Raw genomic sequence first — 23,320 nt, 5'->3', positions numbered from 1 at the left:
GTTGATTGTGAGGTATTTTGTTGATGCTTCTTCTACCTCCATTTGCAGATACGCCTGGGCCAGATCAATCTTAGTGAAGCGTTTCCCTCCAGATAGCGAGGCGAAAATACCTTCAATCCGCAGAAGTGGATATTGCACGGTGTGAAGGACTGGGTTCACTGTCACCTTAAAGTCCCCACAGATGCGAACCTTCCTTGGTTCCCCAGGCGTGATGCTCAACGACTTTTTCATCACAGGGACGATGGGTGTAGCCCACTCACTCCAGTCTACCTTGGACAGTACTCCTGAACGTTCCAAACTCTCCAGCTCTGCTTTGACAGCTGGGCGGATCGCATAAGGTACTGGTGTGGCCTTAAAAAATTTTGGGCTTGCGTTTTCTTCGATTTTAATTGTTGCTGCCATGCCTTTTAGTGTTCCGAGTCATTGCTGGAACACTTCTTGCGCGTCGGTTAGGATCTTTGACAGTCGCCCAGGTGTGACGTCGTCATCCTTTTTGGCAGCCACAGTCAGTGCTTGTATGGAATGCCAATCCAGCTGTATTTTCCAGATCCATTCACGTCCCAGTAATGGTGGTCCTCCATCTTGCAATACATACAGGTCTAGTTTTGGTGTTTCCTTACCGTTAGATATAACGGTCACCCTTATTTTTCCTTTGGGGTAGACTTTTTGCCCCATGTACGTCTTCAAAATAATTTTTGTGTCTCTCAAGGGTATGTGTGAGAATAACCGCTCGTAGTCCCGTCGGTTTATGACTGTTAGGGCTGATCCTTTGTCCAATTCCATTTTTACCTGGACTCCTGCTATCTTGAGAGTGACCCAAATGGTTTGGTGACCCTCTGTTTTGATCACATTATGTAGTTTCAGGCAACTCAGCTCCCTGTTTTTGGAGTCGGTATCACACTTTTGTTCGTCTGAACTCTTCTCCGTCACCTTATGTACCTTCTTGTACTTTTCTTTTGGAGATTTCTTATTGCTGGTTTTCTTTCCCGACCTGCAGACTCGTGCTATGTGTCCTACTTTTCCACACTGTCTGCACACTTTGTCTTTGAACCAGCAATCATTGTGGTCGTGTGTTGTTCTACCGCAGCGATAGCACTTCTCTGTTCTGTATGACATTTTGTTTGTGCCATATTCTTGCGGTCTCTGTTGTATCTCTGCAGCGCCCCGTGCTGCTGCTTCATATGGTACCGCAATGCTGAAAGCCTTGTCCAGCGTAAGGTCCTTTTCAGATAAAAGCCGTTTCTGGGTTCCTTCACTTTGAAGCCCACACACAAACTTGTCCCTTAAGGTATCTGCCAGTCCGGTTCCAAACTAGCAGTGTTTCGATAGTTTGTGCAGTTCTGTTAAATATTCAGCATTGCTTTCATCCTTATGCTGGTTCAGTTTGTGAAACTTGAATCTTTCTGCTATCAGCAGCGGTGTGGGGTTTAAATGTTCCTGTAGTATCGTCACTATGTCTCCAAAACTCTCTTCCACTGGCTTCGCTGGGGTTACTAGATTTCGTAATAAGCCATACGTCTTTGCACCCATTAAATTTAACAATACCAGCGCTTTCTTGTCATCTGACACCTCATTTGCCTTGCAGTATACCTCTATTTGTTCGACATATGTAGTCCAATCTTTGACTTCATTGTCAAATGCGGTGATACTGCCACTCTTCGGCATTTTGGGTGTAGTTTAAAATGGCGTCTCCCGCGCTTTCCTTCCTCCCCTGCTGCTGCCAACGCCGCTCTCGGCGGTCCTTGTGGCAATGGCGGCGCCCTGTAGGTTTCGCGCGCTTCTCCTGCGCTGCTGCCAACGCCGCTCTCGGCGGTCCTCGTGGCAATGGCGGCGCCTCGCGGGTTTCTGCGCGTCTCTCTCCCTCTCCTCGACGCTGCTCGGCCCCTGAACACTGGCTGCACCCTGTGCGCTCCGCCCTCTCTCTCCCGTCGACGCTGCTCGACCCTTTGCTGTGCCGCTCGGTCGGGCTCTAGCCCGCCGCTGTCCGGGAAGGGTCTGCGCACTACCTGTTGCCAGCCCGTTTCGCTGGACCACCGCGACTGGAAAGCCAAGCCTGGCTCTCAACAGCCTCCCCCGCAATTCTCGAGTCTCTGCTGGATGACTGGGCGGTTGCCCGTGGTCAACGCCCGTGACTCTGGCCTTGACCTCCAATCTACTGGTCTCCAGGAACGAATACCTGGGAGGTGATGCAGAGTTGCAGGTAGGATCGAATTTGCCTCGTCGCCAATGTTGTGTCCGTCAGTAGTAAGACACAGACTGCAGGAGAACGGTACAACAGGTGTTTACTCAACGTGGCTCACTCTGGAACTGAACTGTACAGATTACTACTCAGTGCTATATACAGGTGTGGTCACTGCCGGTACTACAGTATACATGAGCTGTAAAAAGTAGTTCCCCCCCTTAAAGGTATATACATTACACATTGCTGATGATTGGGCGGGCAGAGCCTAATTAGCTGATAATTAGCTCTGTTAGATTTGTCCTTTTTTTGAACAGAACATACCTGGTCACTCTTCCACATAGATGCCAGTGCCATAGCTGCACTGGAATAGCTTGGCTAGGTGGCCAGATAGTTCTAGTGTGCTGGTCTGCAGCACTACAACTCCAATGTAATTGGGTCCCTAACCTTTGCATTGTTCAGTATACTCAGCCGCTTATTAATGTCACGTGGATTGTACCAAATCGGCTGGATTTTCTCACCTATGATGTGGGGGACCTCGGGAAGAGGCTGATTAGTATTCACTCTGCATTTTTGGTGGAAGATTCTTTCAAACGCTCACTTGCTGGGCTTCACCATGGTTGAGGATGTTCTTGCAGCCTCCTCCTGTGAGTACCTAGTTGTTTATCGGTATTCTTGTCTAGATGTGGTGTAGCTTCAGATCATCGCTTTGATTCATTGGATGTGGAACCACTAAGCTCTGACAATAGCCTGCTGCTTTTGATGTTTAGCATACAGATAGCCCTGTGCTGTAATTTCACTAAGTAGGTGCCTCATTCCAAGATGTGCCTGGTGCTGCTCCTGGCATGCCTTTCTACACTCCCCTTGACCAGGGTTGATCTTCCAGCTCGATGCAGTAGTAATGGATGTGTTGGGCCCAGAGATTGTGGTGGTGATGGCCCACAGTGCCTAATGATTGCCCAGTTTTGGTACTCACTTTGAAGCCAAGACTTTGGTTTAAACCCCCACCTGTATCCTGCTGCTGAGATGGGACATAACCAGGAATTGTGATTGAGGCGCCTGGGCTGCTAGCTGAAAGATAGGATTCCAGGTTTGTCCACACAGGCTGTTTCTTGAGTAGTCTGGGACATCTCGCCAAAACTTGAGCACTAGTCTCCAGATATTGCTGAGGAGGTCTTTGCAGGGTCGACTCGGCTGGGATTGCCTGAGTCTTGTCCTGATACTTGGGTCTATGACGATAGATTCATCCAATATTTTTCTATTTTAAAGTTGTTGTTTTACAGCTTCAGAGGATGTTAAGAGTCAACCACATATTGCAAGGTTCCCTTCTTTGAAGGTCATTAGTGAACCAATTGTTTCTTTTAAATCGACAGCTATTGTGGACATTTTTCTGCTGCTTGCTCACAAATGACCAGATTTATTGAATTTAATATCACAATTTTCCAAGGTGGAACTTGATTCATGACCTCTGGGTTGCTAGTCCAGTACCATAACTAGTAGGCGACTACCTGATTAAAGTCTACTGCCTTGTGTTTACATTATACAGCATTTTTAGGTTGTTCTAAAATTAAAAATTTACATTCCTTGTATAGTGTTACTGATAATCCTAAACTGCTATTAAATGCCTCCATGACCATTCACACACTGTTGGTTTATTCTTCAAATATTGGGCTTGTTTGTGTACTTACGTTGCTATCAGTTAATAATTGTTTGCAAAAGGCAGTGTCCTACTCGAGCAAACTGCTTACCTCCACTTTAAATAGGCGACGAGCAAGTGATGTGAATGGTCGCACATGGAGATCATAGAATCATAGAATGATACAGCACAGAAGGTGGCCATTTGGCCCATCATGCCTTTGGTAGAGCTATTCAGTTAATCCCACTCCCCTGCTCTTTCCCCATAGCCCTGTAATTATTTTCCCTCCCAAGTATTTATCCACTTCTCCTTTTGAAAGTTACTATTGAATCTGCTTCCGCCACCCTTTCAGGCAGTACATGCCAGGTCACAGCAACTCGCTGTGTAAAGAAAAAATGTTTTCTCATGGCGCTCTGGTTCTTTTGCCAGTTACCTTAAACCTGTGTCCTTCGGTTACTGATCTTTCTGCCACTGGAAATAACAGTTTCTCCTTATTTACGCTATCAAAACCATTCATGATCATTCATGATTTTGAACATATCTATCAATTCTATATAAATACATTTTCTCTCTACTAACTCTATCTCTGTGTGTTCAGTAACAAGATAATGCAAGACTAAATAAAACCTTTTTTAAAACGGATCCATTCTTGAGAGTGAGGGGAGAGATTTAGGAAGGTGCTCATTATCTCACTTCATAGTCTGGTGGGTGGGTCGGTGTGCTACTTTCAAACGCCATTGTGACCTGCAGCACTAACACATCCTTAACTGACCATGGCTGTGCGTCCCATGAGCACAAGTACAGAGTGATGGGATGTGCTACTACTGAATTGTCCAGCTGAAAACTTAGAGCTGCTTTTCCCTGGCGATGAGTTGAGGATTCGTTTCTGAATCTAAATTGGGCAAAGTCACGTCAATTTGAATTTTTTCCTGTTGTGATTAATTCAAGTTTGCCACCCTTTGCTATTGCCAAGTAAGTACATTCATGTGTCACTGACTGTCTTAAACTACCAATAAAACTGACGTTGAAAAAGACTTGCATTGCGAAGTGAAGTCAGTTATTAACTGCTCATGTTTAAAATCGACAGTTGGACATTAAAAACGTAGCGATAGACAATTTATTTTTGCTTTGACGGGAATCTCCTGAAAACACGATTCAGATTTTACTCACTAGGAATGGCCAAGATGCTGTAACTAAACCTTCGCTAGTGATTCTGAAGTCTTGCTGGCTGCTGGTCAAAAATGCTGTGAATCTGTAAGAACGAAGGAGAAACTCTCTGAGGGTTGTGGCCATGAAATAGCCATTTGAAACAAGATACATTCTGACAGTGTCGCAGACAATCCTTGCCAAGGAACTGTGTTTGATCTTGAATCTAATTTTCAGGAGATATCTGAATTATCTTGTTCTCGTGTTCACTTATTATTGCAAGTGCTGTTACGTCTTTTAAATGTGTTTTAAGATGTGTGCTTCTGAAATTTTAAGTTCTTGACTCAAACCTCATTACCCTAATGGATTTGAGTATTGGTTGTAACTGCTATGGTTCAGCCTCATGAAAATTAATGTTTAAGGTATTTCCCTGATGGTTATAAAAGGAAGTTGCAATTTTTTTCCTGAAATACAACCTGGTTCTCAATTTGCGCGTTGAATGCAATTTCTTTGGAGGAGCCAGTTGGGTAGAATTGCTAATGACAACTGTGAGCGGGCTTGAATGTATCAGTGACGATGATCAATAATTCAGGGAGCTTTAGTAATGCATTTCAGTAGTGTTGCTGATTAATTTCTCCCACAGTCTTAAACTCAGCAACTGTTCTGACTGCAGGTATCCTAGTCATCCCGATTCACCATTTAAAGACAAGTATTGAATAAGGGCAGGTGAATTGATCATTCTTGGTCATTTTTTTTTACACCAGCCTTTTAAATGGGATTCAGATTGTGAAACTCCCCAAGTGTAGGTTATAGCAAAATTATTCTACGTTCCCAACACCATTAAACTTGGTACGATAACAAAATACTGCGGATGCTGGAAATCTGAAATAACAACAGAAAATGCTGGAAAAACTCAACAGGCCAGGCAACATCCGTGGAGAGAAAATAGAGTCAACGTTTCGAGTCAAACCCTTTGTCAAGACTGGAAAGACACAGGAAATGAAATAGATTGAAAGGCCAGGCTGGGAGAGAACAAAAGAGAAATGAAGAGACATTAAGAGATATTCAAAACGAGACGAGATGGTGATAGGACTAGTGGAGACAAAAGACGGCTCAGATTAGGTGTGAAATGTGCTGGCAGAATGGGAGACAGTTGCCATGTGGGAGAGAGAAAAAAAGGGGGGGGGGGCCAAAACAAAAGTGTGGGATAAAAAATAAGTAAAAATGTAATGGGGGCTGAGGTTATGATCTGAAATTGTTGAACTCGATATTGAGTCCGGAAGGCTGTAAAGTGCCTAATCGGAAGATGAGGTGCTGTTCCTCGCGTTTATCATTAAACTTCATATAAGTTGCACCATCTTTCAGCTGACTTCAGTGGGAGAGGCCACATTGTTCATGTGATGGCATGTGATTTTAGGCTAATTGGCGAGTTTCTCACCTCTTGACTCCCCAAAGCCTTTCCACCATCTGCAAGGCACAAGTCAGGAGGGTGATGGAATACTCTCCACTTGCCTGGATGAGTGCAGCTCCAACAACACTCAAGCTCGACACCATCCAGGACAAAGCAGCCCGCTTGATTGGCACCCCATCCACCACCTTAAGCATTCACTCCCTCCACCACTGGCTTACCGTGGCTGCAATGTGTACCATCTACAAGATGCACTGCAGCAACTCGCCAAGGCTTCTTCGGCAGCACCTCCCAAACCCACGACCTCTTCCACCTAGAAGGACAAGGGCAGCAGGTGCATGGGAACACTACCACCTCCAAGTCACACACCATCCTGACTTAAAGTATATCGCCGATCCTTCATCGTCGCTGAAACTCCCTCCCTAACAGCACTGTGGGAGTACCATCACCACATGGACTGCAGCGGTTCAAGGCGGCGACTCACCACCACCTTCTCGAGGGCAACTAGGGATGGGCAATAAATGCTGGCCTTGCCAGCGACGCCCAGATCCCATAAACAAAAAAAAACAAAAACAAAAATTGGTGCTGACGTTTAACCCTCTGGGTATCTGCAAGTCCCTTCAGCTTTTAAATGTACACTCCCTTCCTCCATAAAGTTCAGTTGAACTGTGTTTTTGTATGTTTTTATGAATATTCAAGAATTAGACACATTGACCAGAAAATAGCACTACCTTTATTTAGTTGATGACTTCCCTGAAATATTTTGGTCTGTCTTACTCTTAGTTTTAGTTCATATAAAATTGTATCAAAGTACTAATTTTAATAAAATAGTTATAAAAGAAATGCTGGTAACTTTGGTAGGGAAGTGCAATTGGTTTGTCCTTTTTCAAAGTAAACACAAATACTGGACATCTGAAATAAAACCCGGAAATGGTGGAATTGCACAGCAGGTCACTCAACACCTCAAAGTTTACGGGATCGGTAGCATAGTGGTAATGTCACTGGGCTAGTAATCTAGAGGCCCGGACTAATAATCCGGGGACGTGAGTTAAAATCCCACCACAGCAGCTGGGGAATTTAAATTCAGTTAATTAAATAAATCTGGAATAAAAACCTAGTATCAGTAATGGTGACCATGAAGCTATCGGATTGTTGTAAAAGCCCATCTGGTTCACGAAGGAAATCTGCCGTCCTTACCTGGTCTGGTCTATATGTGACTCCAGCCCTACAGCACTGTGGTTGACACTTAACTGCCCTCTGCAATGGCCTAGCAAGCCACTCAGTTGTAACAAACCGCTACAAGAAACAATAAGAATAAAACTGGACGGACCACCCGGCAGCGACCTCGGCACCAGCTATGGACACAACGGCACACCCAGCCCAGTCGACCCTGCAAATTCTTCCTCACCAACATCTGGGGACTTGTGCCAAAATTGCAACAGCCTGACATAGACATACTCACAGAATCATACCATTCAGTCAATGTCCCAAACTCCTCCATCACCATCACCAGTGGTGGCGGTACAGTGGTATACAGTCGGGAAGGAGTGGCCCTGGGAGTCCTGAACATTGACTCTGGACCCCATGAAGTCTCATGGCTTCAGGTCAAGCATGGGCAAGGAAACCTCCTGCTGATTACCACCTACTGCCCTCCCTCAGCTGATGAACCAGTACTCCTCCATGTTAAACACCACCTGGAAGAAGCACTGAGACTTGCAAGGGCACAGAATGTACTCTGGGTGGGGGACTTCAATGTCCATCGCCAAGAGTGGCTCAGCAGCACCACTACTGACCGAGCTGGCCAAGTCCTGAAGGACATAGCTGCCAGTCTGCAACAGGTGGTGAGATAACCAGCAGGAGAGAAAAACCGACTTGACCCTCTTCCTCACCAATCTACCTGCCGCAGATGCATCTGTCCATGACAGCATTGGTACCGCACAGTCATTTTGGAGATGAAGTCCTGTCTTCACACTGAGGACACCCTCCATTGTGTTGTGTGGCACTACCACTGTGCTAAATGGGATAGCTTCAGAACAGATTAGCAGCTCAAAACTGAGCATCCATGAGGCGCTGTGGGCCATCAGCAGCAGCAGAATTATATTCCACCACAATCTGTAACCTCATGGCCTGGCATATCCCTCAGTCTACCATTGCCATCAAGCCAGGGGACCAACTCTGGTTCAGTAAGGAGTGTAGAAGAGCATACTAGGAGCAGCACCAGGCGTACCTACATGCATGCTAAAAAGCGGAAGCAGCATGCTATAGACAGAGTTAAGTGATCCCACAATCATCAGATCAGATCAAAGCTCTGCAGTCCTGCCATATCCAGTCATGAATGGTGGTGTACCATTAAACAACTAATTGGAGGAGTTGTTCAATGATGGTGGAGCCTAGCATGTGAGTGCAAAAGGCAAAGCTGAAGCGTTTGCAACCATCTTCAGCCAGAAGGACCGCGTGGATGATCCATATCTGCCTCCTCCTGAGGTCCTCACCGCCACAGAAGTCAGTCTTCAGCCAATTCGGTTGAATACACTGGATACAGCAAAGCCAACATCCCGGCTGTTGTGCTGAAGACTTGTGCTCCAGGACTCTAGCTTCTAGCCAAGCTATTCCAGTACAGCTATAACATCTGACAATGTGGAAAACTGCCCAGGTATGACCTGTCCACAAAAAGCAGGACAAATCCAATCTGGCCAATTACCGGCCCATCAGTCTACTCTCAATCATCAGCAAAGTGATGGAAGGTGTCGTCGACAGTGCTATCAAGCAGCACTTACTCACTAATAACCTGCTCACTGATGCCCACTATGGGTTCTGCCAAGACCACTCGGCTCCAGACCTCCTTACAGCCCTGGTCCAAACATGGACAAAAGAGCTGAATTCCAGAGGTGAGGTGAGAGTGACTGCCCTTGACATCAAGGAAGCATTTGACCGAGTGTGGCATTAAGGAGCCCTAGTAAAACTGAAGTCAATGGGAATCGGGGAGGCGGGGGAACTCTCCACTGGCTGGAGTCATTCCTAGCACAAAGGAAGATGGTTGTGGTGGTTGAAGGTCAATCATCACAGCCCCAGGGCATCGCTTCAGAAGTTCCTCAGGGCAGTGTCCTAGGCCCAACCATCTTCAGCTGCTTCATCAATGACCTTCCCTCCATCATAAGGTCAGAAATGGGGATGTTTGCTGATGACTGCACAGTGTTCAGCGCCATTCACAACTCCTCAGATAATGAACCAGAACATGCCCGCATGCAACAAGACTTGGATGAAATTCAGGCTTGGGCTTATAAGTGGCAGGCAATGATTATCTCCAACAAACGAGCGTCTAACCACCGCCTCTTGACATTCAACGGCATTACCATTGCTGAATCCCCCACCATCAATATCCTGGGGGTCACCATTGACCAGAAACTTAACTGACCCAGCCACATAAATACTGTGGCAACACGAGCAGGTCCGAGGCTAGGTATTCTGCGGCGAATGTCTCACCTTCTGACTCCCCAAAGCCTTTCCACCATTTACAAGGCGCAAGTAAGGAGTGTGATGGAATACTCTCCACTTGTCTGGATGAGCACAGCTCCAACAACACTCAAGAAGCTCGACACCATCCAGGACAAAGCAGCCCGCTTGATTGGCACCCCATCCACTGCCTTAAAACATTCACTTCCTCCACCACCGGCGCACCGTGGCTGCAGTGTGTACCCTCTACAAGACGCATGGCAGCAACTCGCCAAGGCTTCTTCGGCAGCGCCTCTCAAACCCGTGACCTCTTCCACATAGAAGGACAAGGGCAGCAGGCGCATGGGAACACCATCACCTCCAAGTTCCCCTCCAAGTCGCACACCATCCTGGCTTGGAAATATATCACCGATCCTTCATCGTCGCTGGGTCAAAATCCTGGAACTCCCTCCCTAACAGCACTGTGGGAGTGCCATCACCACACGGACTGCAGCGGTTCAAGGAGGCGGCTCACCGCCACCTTCTCAAGGGCAATTAGGGATGAGTAATAAATGCTGGCCTTGCCAGCAACGCCCACATCCCATGAACGAATATGTAAACAAAGTTATTCATGGTTTTTTGGGTGTGTTTCTTCATTAGAACTGGTTTGTCTTGATAATTTAAGTGTTCTTTTTATTCCCTTTCACCAAGAATTTTGTATGCTTTAACACCTCTGCTACCGGGCTTGTATTACTGTTGCACTCTTTTAGGATCATTGCTATGTATATGACAAGTTGAACAGTTTCTTCTGGGGACTGGCAAATTGTTGTATGAAAGTGAAAATATAGGAGGGAAGTACAGGAAACTTTGTGTTATCCGGAGGCTAAATGTCCGGCAAGCTCGAGCCACCGGCAAAAATCTGGAGCCGTTTTTTTTTCTTTTCGTTGCTTTTTTCTCAACAGTCAAGGTCTGTAGCTAAGCAACAGCTTCAGCTAGAGACGCTACAGAGATGCTTGCCGACTGTTTAGAAGCTGTTGCTAAGCAACAGGGTTTGTTGATTCACACGGAGCTGAAAATCTCCGTATGCTTCAACATTAGCACTGGAGTGTCCGGCAGTTTTGAGGGAACGGCAACAGCTCGGTTCCGTCGGTGCCGGATAGCACAAAGTTTCCTGTAGTATCATTCTTGTTGATCAAATGTTTTATCGGCATTTTGCATCTATACATTTATTCAGTCACCGTGCTGTCCTACATAAGGGCAGAAGAAATAGGAGCAGGGGTAGGCCATACGGCCCTTCAAGCCTGCACAATTCAGTAAGATCATGGCTGATCTTCGACCTCAACTGCACTTTCCCGCCCGATCTCCATATTCCTTGATTCCTCTGGAGTTCAAAAATCTATCTATCTCGGCCTTGAATATACTCAACGACTCAACATCCACTGCCCTCTGGGGTAGAGAATTCCAAAGATTCACAACCCTCTTGAGTGAAGAAATTTCTCCTTATCTCAGTCTTAAATGGCCGACCCCTTATCCTGAGACTATGCTCCCTAGTTCTAGACTCTCCAGCCAGGGGAAACGGTCTCTCAGCACCTACCCTGTCAATCCCCCTCAGAATCTTATGGGGGAAAAATTCAGTATTGCCCCATTTGGGGCGCCATTATCAGCCGTGCGCAAAGTTTAGCGCCTGGCGCTAATTATTGCCTCAGATAGCAAACTTGGCTTTTATCGCCCCTGGAGGTGATTGGAACGCTAAATCAGGCGCTTCACACCTGTCTTAAGGCGCAAAGGCCGATGAGCGAGGCGCTACCTCAGAGCGCTGGCGAAGCAAGGAAGGGCAAATCAAAATAAACCTGCAAAGTGCTGCTCAGTACTCAAAACTCCTTCACAGAGTTGAATCTCTCCAGAAGTGTCTGTCTCTCTCTCTCTCTCTCTCAGAATGCGTGGTGAAAAATGTCACCGACAAAAAAAGGCAGGAAGTGTTCGCCTTTAAATAGCGCTCCCCCCAGTCCTTTCCTGACAGCATAACGCTCCCCTCAACCTGTCGTTGCTAGCGGCAGGCGGTAAGGCAGGGGGTGCCACTCAATATCCGGTCCAGGGCGCTAACGGGGCGTTGCGCACTCGACTGACGTCACAATCTGCCGGCGCAGGAGATCGTGGTGGTAGTGTTTAGCGCCGCCGCAAAATGTCGAGTTAATTTTGCGAGTGGCGCAAACATCACCGTGCCCGGACGCTAGTTGCTTTGCGTCCCATTAGCGCCCTCTTAAGGCACTAACGGGAGGCGCAAACAACTGAATTTTTCCCCCTGTATGTTTTAATGAGGTCATGTCTCATTCTTCTAAACTTCACAGAGTATAGGCTCAATCTCTCAATCTGTTGTAGTACATTAAAATTTTACTCCATGCAGTAAGTGGCGAGGTCAATAATTTATTTAACACAGCTGATGGCTGGCTGAGTCCCAGTTTTGCCTGGCAAAAAGCTGTGAATGTTGTCCTCAAAACCATAAATGATTGCTCTCAATAGATTTTGTTTGTTTGAGTGTTTTTAGAGGCCTCTGAGCACATTAGTGGGAGAAGAAAATATAGTTACCCTCGATAGGGAGTCACTACCTCCAGATTGATGCTAAAACTGGTCCATCTACTGGGTGGAATGTCTGGCGGAATTGGCCTGTTTTTGAGTGCATCGTTTCCAAGAATCGGCCGTTTGCAAGTACCTGCCATAACTTGGAGGGGGTGAATGAAATTCCAGGCGCTAAGTTCACAGTTTCTTTTGGAAGAGGTGTGACAAAGAGTAGCATGTTGTTGTTTAACTTCCAATAGACTAATCATTTGCATACTGACTAAAATTTGAAAGTTCCTGAAATAACAATATTTGAAATTTATTTAATACTATACCTTACAAAAGCCTTCAATAATTACTTCTTGGATGCTGAGGAGGGCTTTTAGAGTTAGCCTGGCAGTTCTTCTGAAACATGTCCCCCCACCCACCCCCCCCCCCCCCCCAATATTGAGATGTCCGCTCAGTTAAGTACTGAGGGTACTGACGTTATAAATGCTCAAATGAGCATTATGATTACAGCTCATTACTTCATTTGTAAATGCTTTGAAGTCCTTTTCTACACCTTGAAGTAAAAATGTCAGCAAATGCCTTTGACATGATAAACTCGACAAGTGGGCGTTTCAAATTCCTAGAGCATACCGTAGCACCACTTTTTCAAAGCTGTTAGTCTTGCTTGACTTGTGTGCCTTTTTTCATCAGTACTAGGTCCCTTGCTTTTTTTGATATATATCAGTGATTTAGACTTGAATGTAGGGGGTATGATTAAGAAGTTTGCAGGTGATACAAAAATTGGCTGTGTGGTGGATCATGAAGAAAGCTGTAGACTGCAAGAAGATATCAATGGACTGGTCAGGTGGGCAGAACAGTGGCAAATGGAATTCAATCCGGACACGTGTGAGGTAATGCATTTGGGGAGGGCTAACAAGGCAAGGGAATAGACAATGAATGGTAGGACAGTGATAAGTACAGAGGGACCTTGGAGTGCATGTCCACAGATCCCTGAAGGTAGAAGGACAGGTAGATAAGGTGGTTAAGAAGGCATACGGAATGCTTGCCTTTATTAGCCGAGGCATAGAATATAAGAGCAGGGAGGTTATGCTTGAACTGTATAAAACACTAGTTAGGCCACAGCTAGAATACTGTGTGCAGTTCTGGTCACCACATTACAGGAAAGATGTGATTGCGCTAGAGAGGGTACAGAGGAGATTTACGAGGATGTTGCCAGGACTTAAGAATTTTAGCTATGAGGAAAGATTGGATAGGCTGGGGTTGTTTTCTTTGGAACAGAGGAGGCTGAGGGGAGACTTAATTGAGGTGTAAAAAATTATGAGGGGCCTAGATAGAGTGGATAGGAAGGAACTATTTCCCTTAGCAGAAGGGTCAATAACCAGGGGGCACAGATTTAAAGTAATTGGTCGGAGGTTTAGAGGGGAGTTGAGGAGAAATCTTTTCACCCAGAGGGTGGTGGGGGTCTGGAACTCACTGTCTGAAAGGGTGGTAGAGGCAGGAACCCTCATCACGTTTAAAAAGTACTTGGATATGCACTTGAAGTGCCGTAACCTACAAGGCTATGGACCAAGTGCTGGAAAGTGGGATTAGGGTGGATAGCTCTTCGTCGGCTGGCACGGACAAGATGGGCCGAATGGCCTCCTCCTGTGCTGTAAATTTCTATGATTCTGACTATCAAAACATGCGCTCGGTGTTGATGCAAGTTTGTTAAAGGGAGTCATATATTTCACTAAATGCTGCATGGATTGCAAAGCTTGTGAAATTTGATACTTAAGATGGTCTTAAGTGTTCAAGTTTTCTTTGTGGAAAAATAGAGACTTTTTATTTCTGCCTGCCATGTACCAATAGGTAGTCTTAAAGTGCCCTTGATTCTGTTAATTTCAGGGGATATACCACCTTTTAAAGGAGGAAGTGATGAGTTTAATGCCGGTTGGCGGAAGGGAGAGGACTAATTTCTAAGCTTGTAAGAAACACCTCCAACCTTAACTGTTTTGAAAGACCAAAGAGAAAGTAATGAGTTTAGTAGCTTATTCAATGATTAGAAACACTTGCGCCTGAAGAGGATAATTATGAAATTAAAATTGCTGTGTGTAGATTAGTAGCTAAATGAGCTAACCGTAGCTAGAGCAAAGTTGGTAATGGCTTTTATTGAAGAATTACCTCTTGTAGACAATTGTGTTTCTTAATTGGCTTATTAATCAGGATTTTCACTGCAATGTTTTGAGCTAAGCTTTTGGTGTCTGATCACAGAATTCTCTACCTCAGTGCTCCTGTTGTGTTTGCAAAGATAAGGAGAGGTATCGGGGGGGGGGGGGGACAGTTTTTAAGTGCCTGAGGGGTGTTTATGGGAATCATCTGTTTGACCAGTTGAGCTGCTCTCTGTAGACTCTGTTACATTGGGATTTATATACTGCATTGTAAATGTGCTAGTGTAAGTTCAGTATAAAAATCCCAATTAAAGCCACCAGATCTAAATTGGCTTGAACAATGGTACTCAATTGAATTACACAGCACTGTGTGATCGAACCTGGCCTTATTCAGAAACTCATCACTACTGTGCATGTGTCACACAATGAATGCAGTGTGTAGATGCCTGTGGATGTGGAATGACCATAATAACCTAGTTGACATGAGTTAGTGATGCTGTTCAGTGTTCATCACTCACACAGTTTAATTGTAACAATGCTTTAGTTGTTGCCCAGTATCCGTTGTCCTAACTAAATGTAGTTGTGGTTTATAATTGTCAGCTTGGCTTAGTGGTAGCATGCTCGCTTCTGAATTAGATAGTTGTGGGTTGAGGATTTCAGCATGTAGTCTAGGCTGACACTTTAGTGCGGTACTGAGGGAGTACTGCACTGTTGGAGGTGCCATCTTTTGGATAAGATGTTAAACCAACCGTCTGGCTGCTCAGGTGGAGATGGCTCTATTTGAAGAAGAGCAGGGGCGATCTCCCAGTGTCCTCACCAACATTTGTACCTCAACTAACACTGCCAAAACAAACGATCTGGTCATTTTATGATATTGCTGTTTGTGGTACCTAGCTTTGCACAAATTGCCTACCATGTTTTCTGACACAACACTGACTACACATCAAAAGAAATGTATTGGCTGTAAAACTCTTTGGAACTTCCTGACACTTTAAAAGGTGCTATATAAAAGTAACTTTAGTGTCAGCGAGTGGCTCAGTGGGTAGCACTCTCTCCTCCTGAGTCACAAGGTTGTGGGTTCACGTCCCACTCCAGGGACTTGAGCACATAAAGCTAGGCTGACACTCCAGTGCAGTGCTGAGGGAGTGTTGCACTGTCGGAGGTGCCGTCTTTCAGATGAGACGTTAAACTGAGGCCCTGTCTGCTCTCTCAGGTGGACGTAAAAGATCCCATGGCACTATTTCGAAGAAGAGCAGGGGAGTTATCCCCGGTGTCCTGGCCAATGGTTATCCCTCAATCAACGTCACAAAAAAAATTATCTGGTCATTATCACATTGCTGTTTGTGGGAGCTTGCTGTGCGCAAATTGGCTGCCACGTTTCCTACATTACAACAGTGACTACACTACAAAAGTACTTCATCAGCTGTGAAGTACTTTGGGACGTCCTGAGGTCGTGAAAGACGCTATAGAAATGCAAGTCTTTAATTCTTTTAAGTTTCTCTTTTTCAGTAGGGTAAGGGTTTTAAGTGCTATTTTTGTTTAAATGTTTGTTCATTTCATCACAGGTTATCTGCCCAACAGTATTCATGCAGTTGAAGCCATGTTAGCGACAGCCAGCATTGGTGCCATTTGGAGTTCAACCTCTCCGGATTTTGGTGTAAATGTAAGTAATGCATACGTTTGATTGGCTCGTATCCCTCCGTTCCAAATGGACCTAATAATTGTGCTCAATTTTATAAAGTGCATTGTGTAAATGTTTGTAAAGATCTCCCAGATTCCACAATTACTTGGAATCTGTATGTTGACTACACTAAAAGCGTTGCATGTGATCTGTCCGTGCACGCATGGTGACATCGCCTGCTTTTGGATTCCAATCGTTTTTTTCCTACTCTTCTGGAAGCGTTGACTTCTTCTGGGATACAGATCCGCAGACACTGGTTCCCCTCGTACATCAGTCAAGTGTGTATTTGTCATGTGTGAGCCAGAGAATACCACAGGCTTTTGGACTGCAGGGAGCGCATCACATGTAACCTGATCGTGCCCACGTAGTCCCATCCCAGCAGAAGTTGCTGGATGGTGATCAGGTGGGGGAGGACCTGGTTGTTTCCTCCCCCCCCCCCCCCAAATGCGCTGGTGCTGAAGCCAGTTGTAGAGTCCCTATTGCCAACCTGTCTGCAATAAGCTAACTGAGCACAGGTTAGAAAATCAAACCATTGGCGCTTTCTCAGAATAATGGCTCAGCTACTCACTGAGAGAGAGCTTTATTGCAACTGGGCAATCTGGAAGTGCCTTAACAGACTTAGGACCGGTGTAGGGTGCTCAAAGATGTCACTAAACAAATGGATATTCAACCAGCCCGACAACTTGTGAATGTGGAACTGAGGCACAGACTATGCAACATCTCCTGCAGTGCCCATCGTTAGAGGAACCCTGCACTGTTGCAGATCTTGCCGAATCTAACAACAAGACGCAAAAATGTGTCCAGTTCTGGCTGGGCTATGTATAGACTGTCCGTGGACACGATAAGAAGAACATAATACAAAAATTGATAACTTGTCTTCTGTTGAAGTGCCTTTGTTAAACATTTTCATAATGACACATGCACCTATTTCAAAAGTGGCAGCTCAACTACTAACTAGCACTGAATCTTAACTGCCTAAAGAAATGGATGTTGGACCATTTTACTTGAGTTAGTGCTTTTCATACTTCATCTCAACACGGTCTGTGTAGGCTAAATAATCCTGCACGAGAAGTTGAAAAATCTTTGGTTGTCAATTTTTGTACCACACAATCGGATGTTGTTGCAATCAGATACACCAGCAATTGTTACCTTGCGCTCTCTCCTTTTACATGAAGTGAAGAACCTGCCACCTGCTGGTTAAAATTTATATAATTTCTGTGAAATATAAAACTAAGCTCAGCTATGCTTTGACACAGTTTGTAAATACTGATGCTTAGATGTTAACTAAAACCAGAGAATCTTAAAAACTTAATTTAACTGAATAATTGGTGTTTTCACAACTAGCTCATTTGTATTCACAACGACTGACCAGTATTCTTTGGATATCCCGTGCTTACCTTTTTTGGTTTCTTCTTTCCACTTGTTCGATTGCATTGACAATGTTGTATTAAGCACATCATTTTGCAGCTTATGAAAGGTAACTTTTTTACCGTATCCTCTTGGGACAATTTTCTACATTATTAAAGGTGTTATAAAAAAGCAAGTTGTTTGACCTGGTTGACCACTCCATCCTTCTCCAATGCCTCTCCACCATTGTTCTGCCCTTGCAGCGCGTTCCTATGCAGAGCTAGACAGGTAGCTAACAACTTGATATCTTCCCATAAAAATCACAAGGCTTGACTTTTCTTGTAAAACTTTACTGAAAGATTCTTATTGTGAAACTGAAATACAACACAGAAATGGAAGCACACATTAGTATACAAGCACATAACTGATATGCATACACAAATTTAGGTATGTCTGAGCAACACAGTACATTTGGCATGTAAATTACCAAACACGTGGAAACACAGCTTACTGTGAATATACATTTAGCAAACTGGAAGGCATTCTCTTTAAATTAGCCCTGTACATAGTGCATCAAAATACAGCTACAAGTTAACCAGCTAGACCGAGAGTGAGCACTTCACGGCTAGCTGTGTAAGTTTGCTTACAGAGAAAAGTTACAAACTAAGCATTTTCTGCAAAATATAGTGTACACTAATCATCTATAACATTCTCAAGTACTTACAGACAAATAATATCCAAGACTCAAGCGTGGCAACAATATAACTTCCCAGACCATGTGTAGCTGTAGGTCTGTGATATACAGTAGTTTACTTTACTGCACTTACTATGCTTTACTGCACTTTTACTGCAGTTGCTAGGTACCAAATATCCACTAGGTGGCGGCACACAATGGGAATCGACCCAAATTACTCAAACCCCTGAATTAACTGGAAAACTAACATAAATTGCTAAAGAAAGACAGCACAACCATCGTCCAGTTGGGTGGGACTGCACTACGTAGCCAGAGAATCACCTGCAATGGCTTCTCTTCCCGTTTCTGCATCGTTACCTCTGATCTATCCTTGGCCCCCTCCTATTTCTGATCTACATACCTGCCCCTTGGCGACATCATCTGAAAACACAGTGTCAGTTTCCACATGTACGCTGATGACACCCAGTTCTGCCTCACCACCACCCCTCTCGACCCCTCCACGGTCTCTAAATTATCAGACTGCTTGTCCGACATTCAGGATGAGCAAAAATTTTCTCCAATTAAATATTGGGAAGACAGAAGCCATTGTTTTCGGTCCCCACCACAAACTCCGTTCCCTAGCCACTGACTCCATCCCTCTCCCTAACATCTGTCTGAGGCTGAACCACACTGTTCGCAACCTTGGTGTCATATTTGACCCTGAAATGAGCTTCGGACCACATATCCACAGCATAACTAACACCGCCTATTTCCACTTCTGTAACATTGCCCGTCTCCGCCCTTGCCTCAGCTCATCCGCTGCTGAAACCCTCATCCATGCCTTTGTTACCTCCAGACTTGACTATTCCAACGCACTCCTGGCTGGTCTCCCACATTCCACCCTACGTAAACTTGAGGTCATCCAAAACTCTGCTGCCCGTGTCCGAACTCGCATCAAGTCCCGTTCGCCCATCACCCCTGTGCTCACTGACCTACATTGGCTCCCGATTAAGCAACGCCTCGATTTAAAAATTCTCTTCCTTGTTTTCAAATCCCTCCGTGGCCTCGTCCCTCCCTATCTCTGTAATCTCCTCCAGCCCCACAGCCCCCCGAGGTATCTGCGCTCCTCTAATTCTGCCCTCTTGAGCATCCCTGGCTATAATCGCTCAACCTTTGGTGGCCATGCCTTCTGTCGCCTGGGCCCTAAGCTCTGGAATTCCCTGCCTAAACCTCTCCACCTCGCTACCTCTCTTTCCTCCTTTAAGACGCTCCTTAAAGCCTACCTCTTTGACCAAGCTTTTGGTCACCTGCCCTAATTTCTCCTTGTGTGGCTCGGTGTCTTTTTTTTGTCTTAATACTCCTGTGAAGCGCCTTGGGACGTTTTACTACGTTAAAGGCGCTGTACAAATACAAGTTGTTGTTGTTAAGGAGTTTGAAAATCTCAATTCATGTAAAGATTGAATAGTTAGCTGCAAATTCTTGATCCGTTGACTTCAATATATTGGTTTTTATTTTGTCACAGCGTCCTGCGTTGTGTCGTGTTGTGTTATGGCACTGGTTTTGCTGAACCACAGCTATGCACCTATTGGTGTAGTGGAGGGAGGGAGTCAGTATTTTGAAGTCATTTTCTTTTTACACTGCCCCCCCTAATACATCCTGTATTCTGCTAATATGTTGTCACAGGTTCCTCTCTTCTGAAGTTGGTAACTTATTTTGGGTTATGATGCACAGCCCGAAGTGGCTCTTCGAGTGTGAACTTGGGCAGCAAACATTACAGGGATAATTAATAGTGGGCCCTTCGCTGAGTCCACTTTTGTCTTTGTCCAATATCCACGAGTACATCTTCAGCTTGGGGGTCACTAGCTAGTGGTTCGAAGAAGGAACCTTGGCCTTCATGATCCTGGACTAAACAGCTACATAAAGAAGAAGAATTCCAACCCTCAACGATGCTGGAGCAGAACTCTGCACAGACCAGGATGGAACCTGCTCTGCGTGTCTTGGTCACACCCATTCCACACGGTTTACCGACTCACTGAGACATTCAGAGCAGGGGTGCGAGAGGAAGAGGTCTCAACAGTATCTTAATTGAGGTGAGCATAAAGTTCACGTGGCAAGGAAAAATGATCAGGCAATTAGTGCATTTGCTAATTAGTGGCACAACAAAGCGACTCGGGGCGCTAATACCAGTGACCGCAATAATTCGCACTAAGAGAGGTGCTAACCTCTGCTGGATTGTCAACAATTTTCTTCAGTATTTTTCTTTGGCAAAAGAGCTCTTCATTAGGGACACATTTCTGCCACACAGTCCAAGGAATATTCATTCGCAGCAAATATTAATTATAAATTCATGAAAAGAGGCTGGAGGAAAGGAGCAGTCAGAGCATGCTGCTACTCTGCTGATCTCAAAGTGACTGACTAACTCCATTATGATACTGCCAGCATTCTGAAAGGATATGTTTACGATGAGGGTTGTTGAAGTTGCTTCGAGAATAATGTCCCCCAGATAATTTCCATGATCTTAGTGAAGCTTTCGTATCCACCGTTGCTAATTTCTGAAGCTTAATGCTTACGGCCTCATGAACTCGAGTATCTTCCTTCAGTTGCTGGTAGAAAGTAAGTGGGTACTTTGGTAGTCGCATTTGCCTGCAAAATATGCCACCTGTGGAATTTATTGAGCTACTGCTATTTAACTTCTTTCAGATTGATAAGACAGAGATACTTGTTTACTACACTGATAATGTATCCAGCTACCAATTGCTACTTTATGTGTACTATGTGTGGTAAACCACTTTTACCGTTCACTATCGTTACACTATAGTTATCACTGTTAGATCGTTTCCCTATAGTTATCACTGTTCACATTGTTGTATCACTGTACGAGGTCGCCTCTTGTCACGCTGCTATACCTGGGCTGACCACTGCCGACTCCCCCCATGGCTCCACCTACCTGCCCAGGTATAAAGGTGGTCGACTGGCTGGTATTCCTCCTTCTTGGATCCGATCACCCACGAGGGTGGGCTCTGTTATTTAGTCAATAAAAACCTAGAGTTACTTTCTTAACTCGTCGCTTTTCATTGGACGAATTGATAGGTATATCAATTTTATTGACTAAATTTTAAAATGTCGTCACTTGAGCAGCCAAACAACCAGTCAACGGAGCAGCCAAACGACCAGCCAGACGCCCAGCTACAACAGCCACAGCAGCCGGCTTGGCTGCGAGCCCTCAAACCACCGTACCTGGATCTAAACCCACAAGCAACAAATGCAGCCCTCGACTTCAAACACTGGCTGTGCTGCTTCGAATCCTACCTGGAAGAATCCGGCGTCCCTCAGAGATCCAAACTGAGAGTTCTGACCGCCCAAGCGAGCCCTAAAGTATACGCACTCATCCAGGACATTACTACTTACGAGGCCGCTATCAACCTACTGAAACAGCAGTACCGGAGCCCGGTAAATTCCATGTATGCCAGACACCTCCTAAGATCCCGCCCGCAACAGCCAGGAGAGTCTGTAGCTGAATTTTTACGGGCGCTACGAACACTCGGCAGGGACTGTGACTTTAAAGCAGTATCGGCTGCAGAAAACACTGAAGATAACATCCGTGATGCCTTCGTGAAAGACCTTCGGTCCGACTACTCACGGCAGAGACTGCTGGAATCAAAGGACCTCGACCTGAACACAGCTGCAGCCTTGGCCTACTCCCTAGAAGTGACCCAGCGGGACCTCGAGGTGTATTCCAGGTACAGTTCGCGACTCTGGGACTCTGGCCCGACCCCGACCGCAATACCCCTCGTAGCGCCGCCCCCGGGACCTACCTCAGCGTCGGCGTCCCGGACCCGATCGGGACCGCCACTCCCGGTACCGGCTGCGACTTCGGACCCCCGCGACCGGGCCGCCGGCTGCTTCTTCTGTGGGCAGGCGAAACACCCGAGGTCGCGCTGCCCAGCCAAAAACGCGACGTGCTCCAGCTGCCTGAAGAAAGGCCACTTCACGAAGGCCTGCAGAGGGAGAGCAGCAGAGGCCAGCAGTGCCTCATGCGAACTGTGGGGGCGGCCATCTTCTATCAAGGCCACAGATGAGCAATGGGGGCGGCCATCTTTGATCCAGGCAACCGACGCCAGCAGTGCCTCATGTGGGTTGTGGGGGCAGCCATCTTCTCCACCATTTTGCCCCACCTCGTGGGCGCCTCCATTTTACCCACCACGCTCGACCGCCACCTTACCTCCAGACCTGACGACCGCTTCACCTACAGACTACAGCGACCCGCTCAGCCACACACTAGCCTCTGTCACATTAGACCAAGCTCGCCCGCATCAGCTGTCCAAGTCAATGATGGACATCAAAGTAGACGGCCACGCCACGACCTGCCTGTTCGACAGCGGAAGCACGGAGAGCTTCATACATCCAGACACGGTGAGCCACTACTCCCTCACTGTCCAGCCAACGCGCAACCGGATCTCGATGGCATCGAGGTCCCACGCCACAGACATCAGCGGCTACTGTGTTGTGACCCTGTCGGTTAAGGGCACGGAGTAGAAAAACTTTAAACTCCTCGTCCTGCCCCAGCTATGCGCTGCCGTCCTACTAGGGCTGGATTTTCAATCCCACCTCCAAAGCGTCACTCTAGCATACGGTGGACCCCTCCCCCCGCTCACAGTCGACAACCAGCAGCCTTTAAATCGCCCACCGCGTAACACCTGCGGCCTATCCACCCTCAAGGTCCCGCCACCTTCCCTGTTCGCTAACCTCACCCCCGACTGCAAACCCGTCGCTACCAAGAGCAGGCGGTACAGCTCCGGGGACAGAGCTTTCATTAGCTCCGAGGTGCAGCGTCTCCTGAAGGAGGGCATCATCGAGGGGAGCAGCAACCCCTGGCGTGCCCAGGTTGTAGTCGTTAAGACCGGCAATAAAAACCGCCTGGTCATCGACTACAGCCAAACCATAAACCGGTACACCCCAGCTGGACGCATACCCCCTTCCCCGCATATCTGATATAGTCAATCAGATTGCTCAATACCGGGTATTCTCTACCATCGACCTTAAGTCGGCCTACCACCAACTCCCTATCCGCCCCGAGGACCGCCAGTATACCGCCTTCGAGGCGAA

At 46.2% G+C, this 23,320-nt stretch overlaps 1 protein-coding gene across 2 annotated transcripts in view; it reads left to right on the top strand.

Annotated features, from left to right (window-relative positions):
* Positions 1-23,320, top strand: part of aacs (acetoacetyl-CoA synthetase) — a 172,355-nt gene that overhangs the window by 39,685 nt on the left and 109,350 nt on the right. For both annotated transcript variants that reach the window (XM_085961694.1, XM_085961693.1), the window contains exon 5: positions 16,079-16,176. In XM_085961694.1, the coding sequence (XP_085817820.1) occupies positions 16,079-16,176 (98 nt within the window). The remainder of the gene's footprint in view (positions 1-16,078; positions 16,177-23,320) is intronic.

Source organism: Somniosus microcephalus, chromosome 19, assembly GCF_052327205.1.
Source record: "Somniosus microcephalus isolate GS21.2 chromosome 19, FLI_Smic_1.0, whole genome shotgun sequence".
Taxonomy (NCBI): Eukaryota; Metazoa; Chordata; class Chondrichthyes; order Squaliformes; family Somniosidae; genus Somniosus; species Somniosus microcephalus.
Note: the sequence above shows the minus strand (reverse complement) of the source record. Positions and strands in the feature narration are given on the sequence as shown.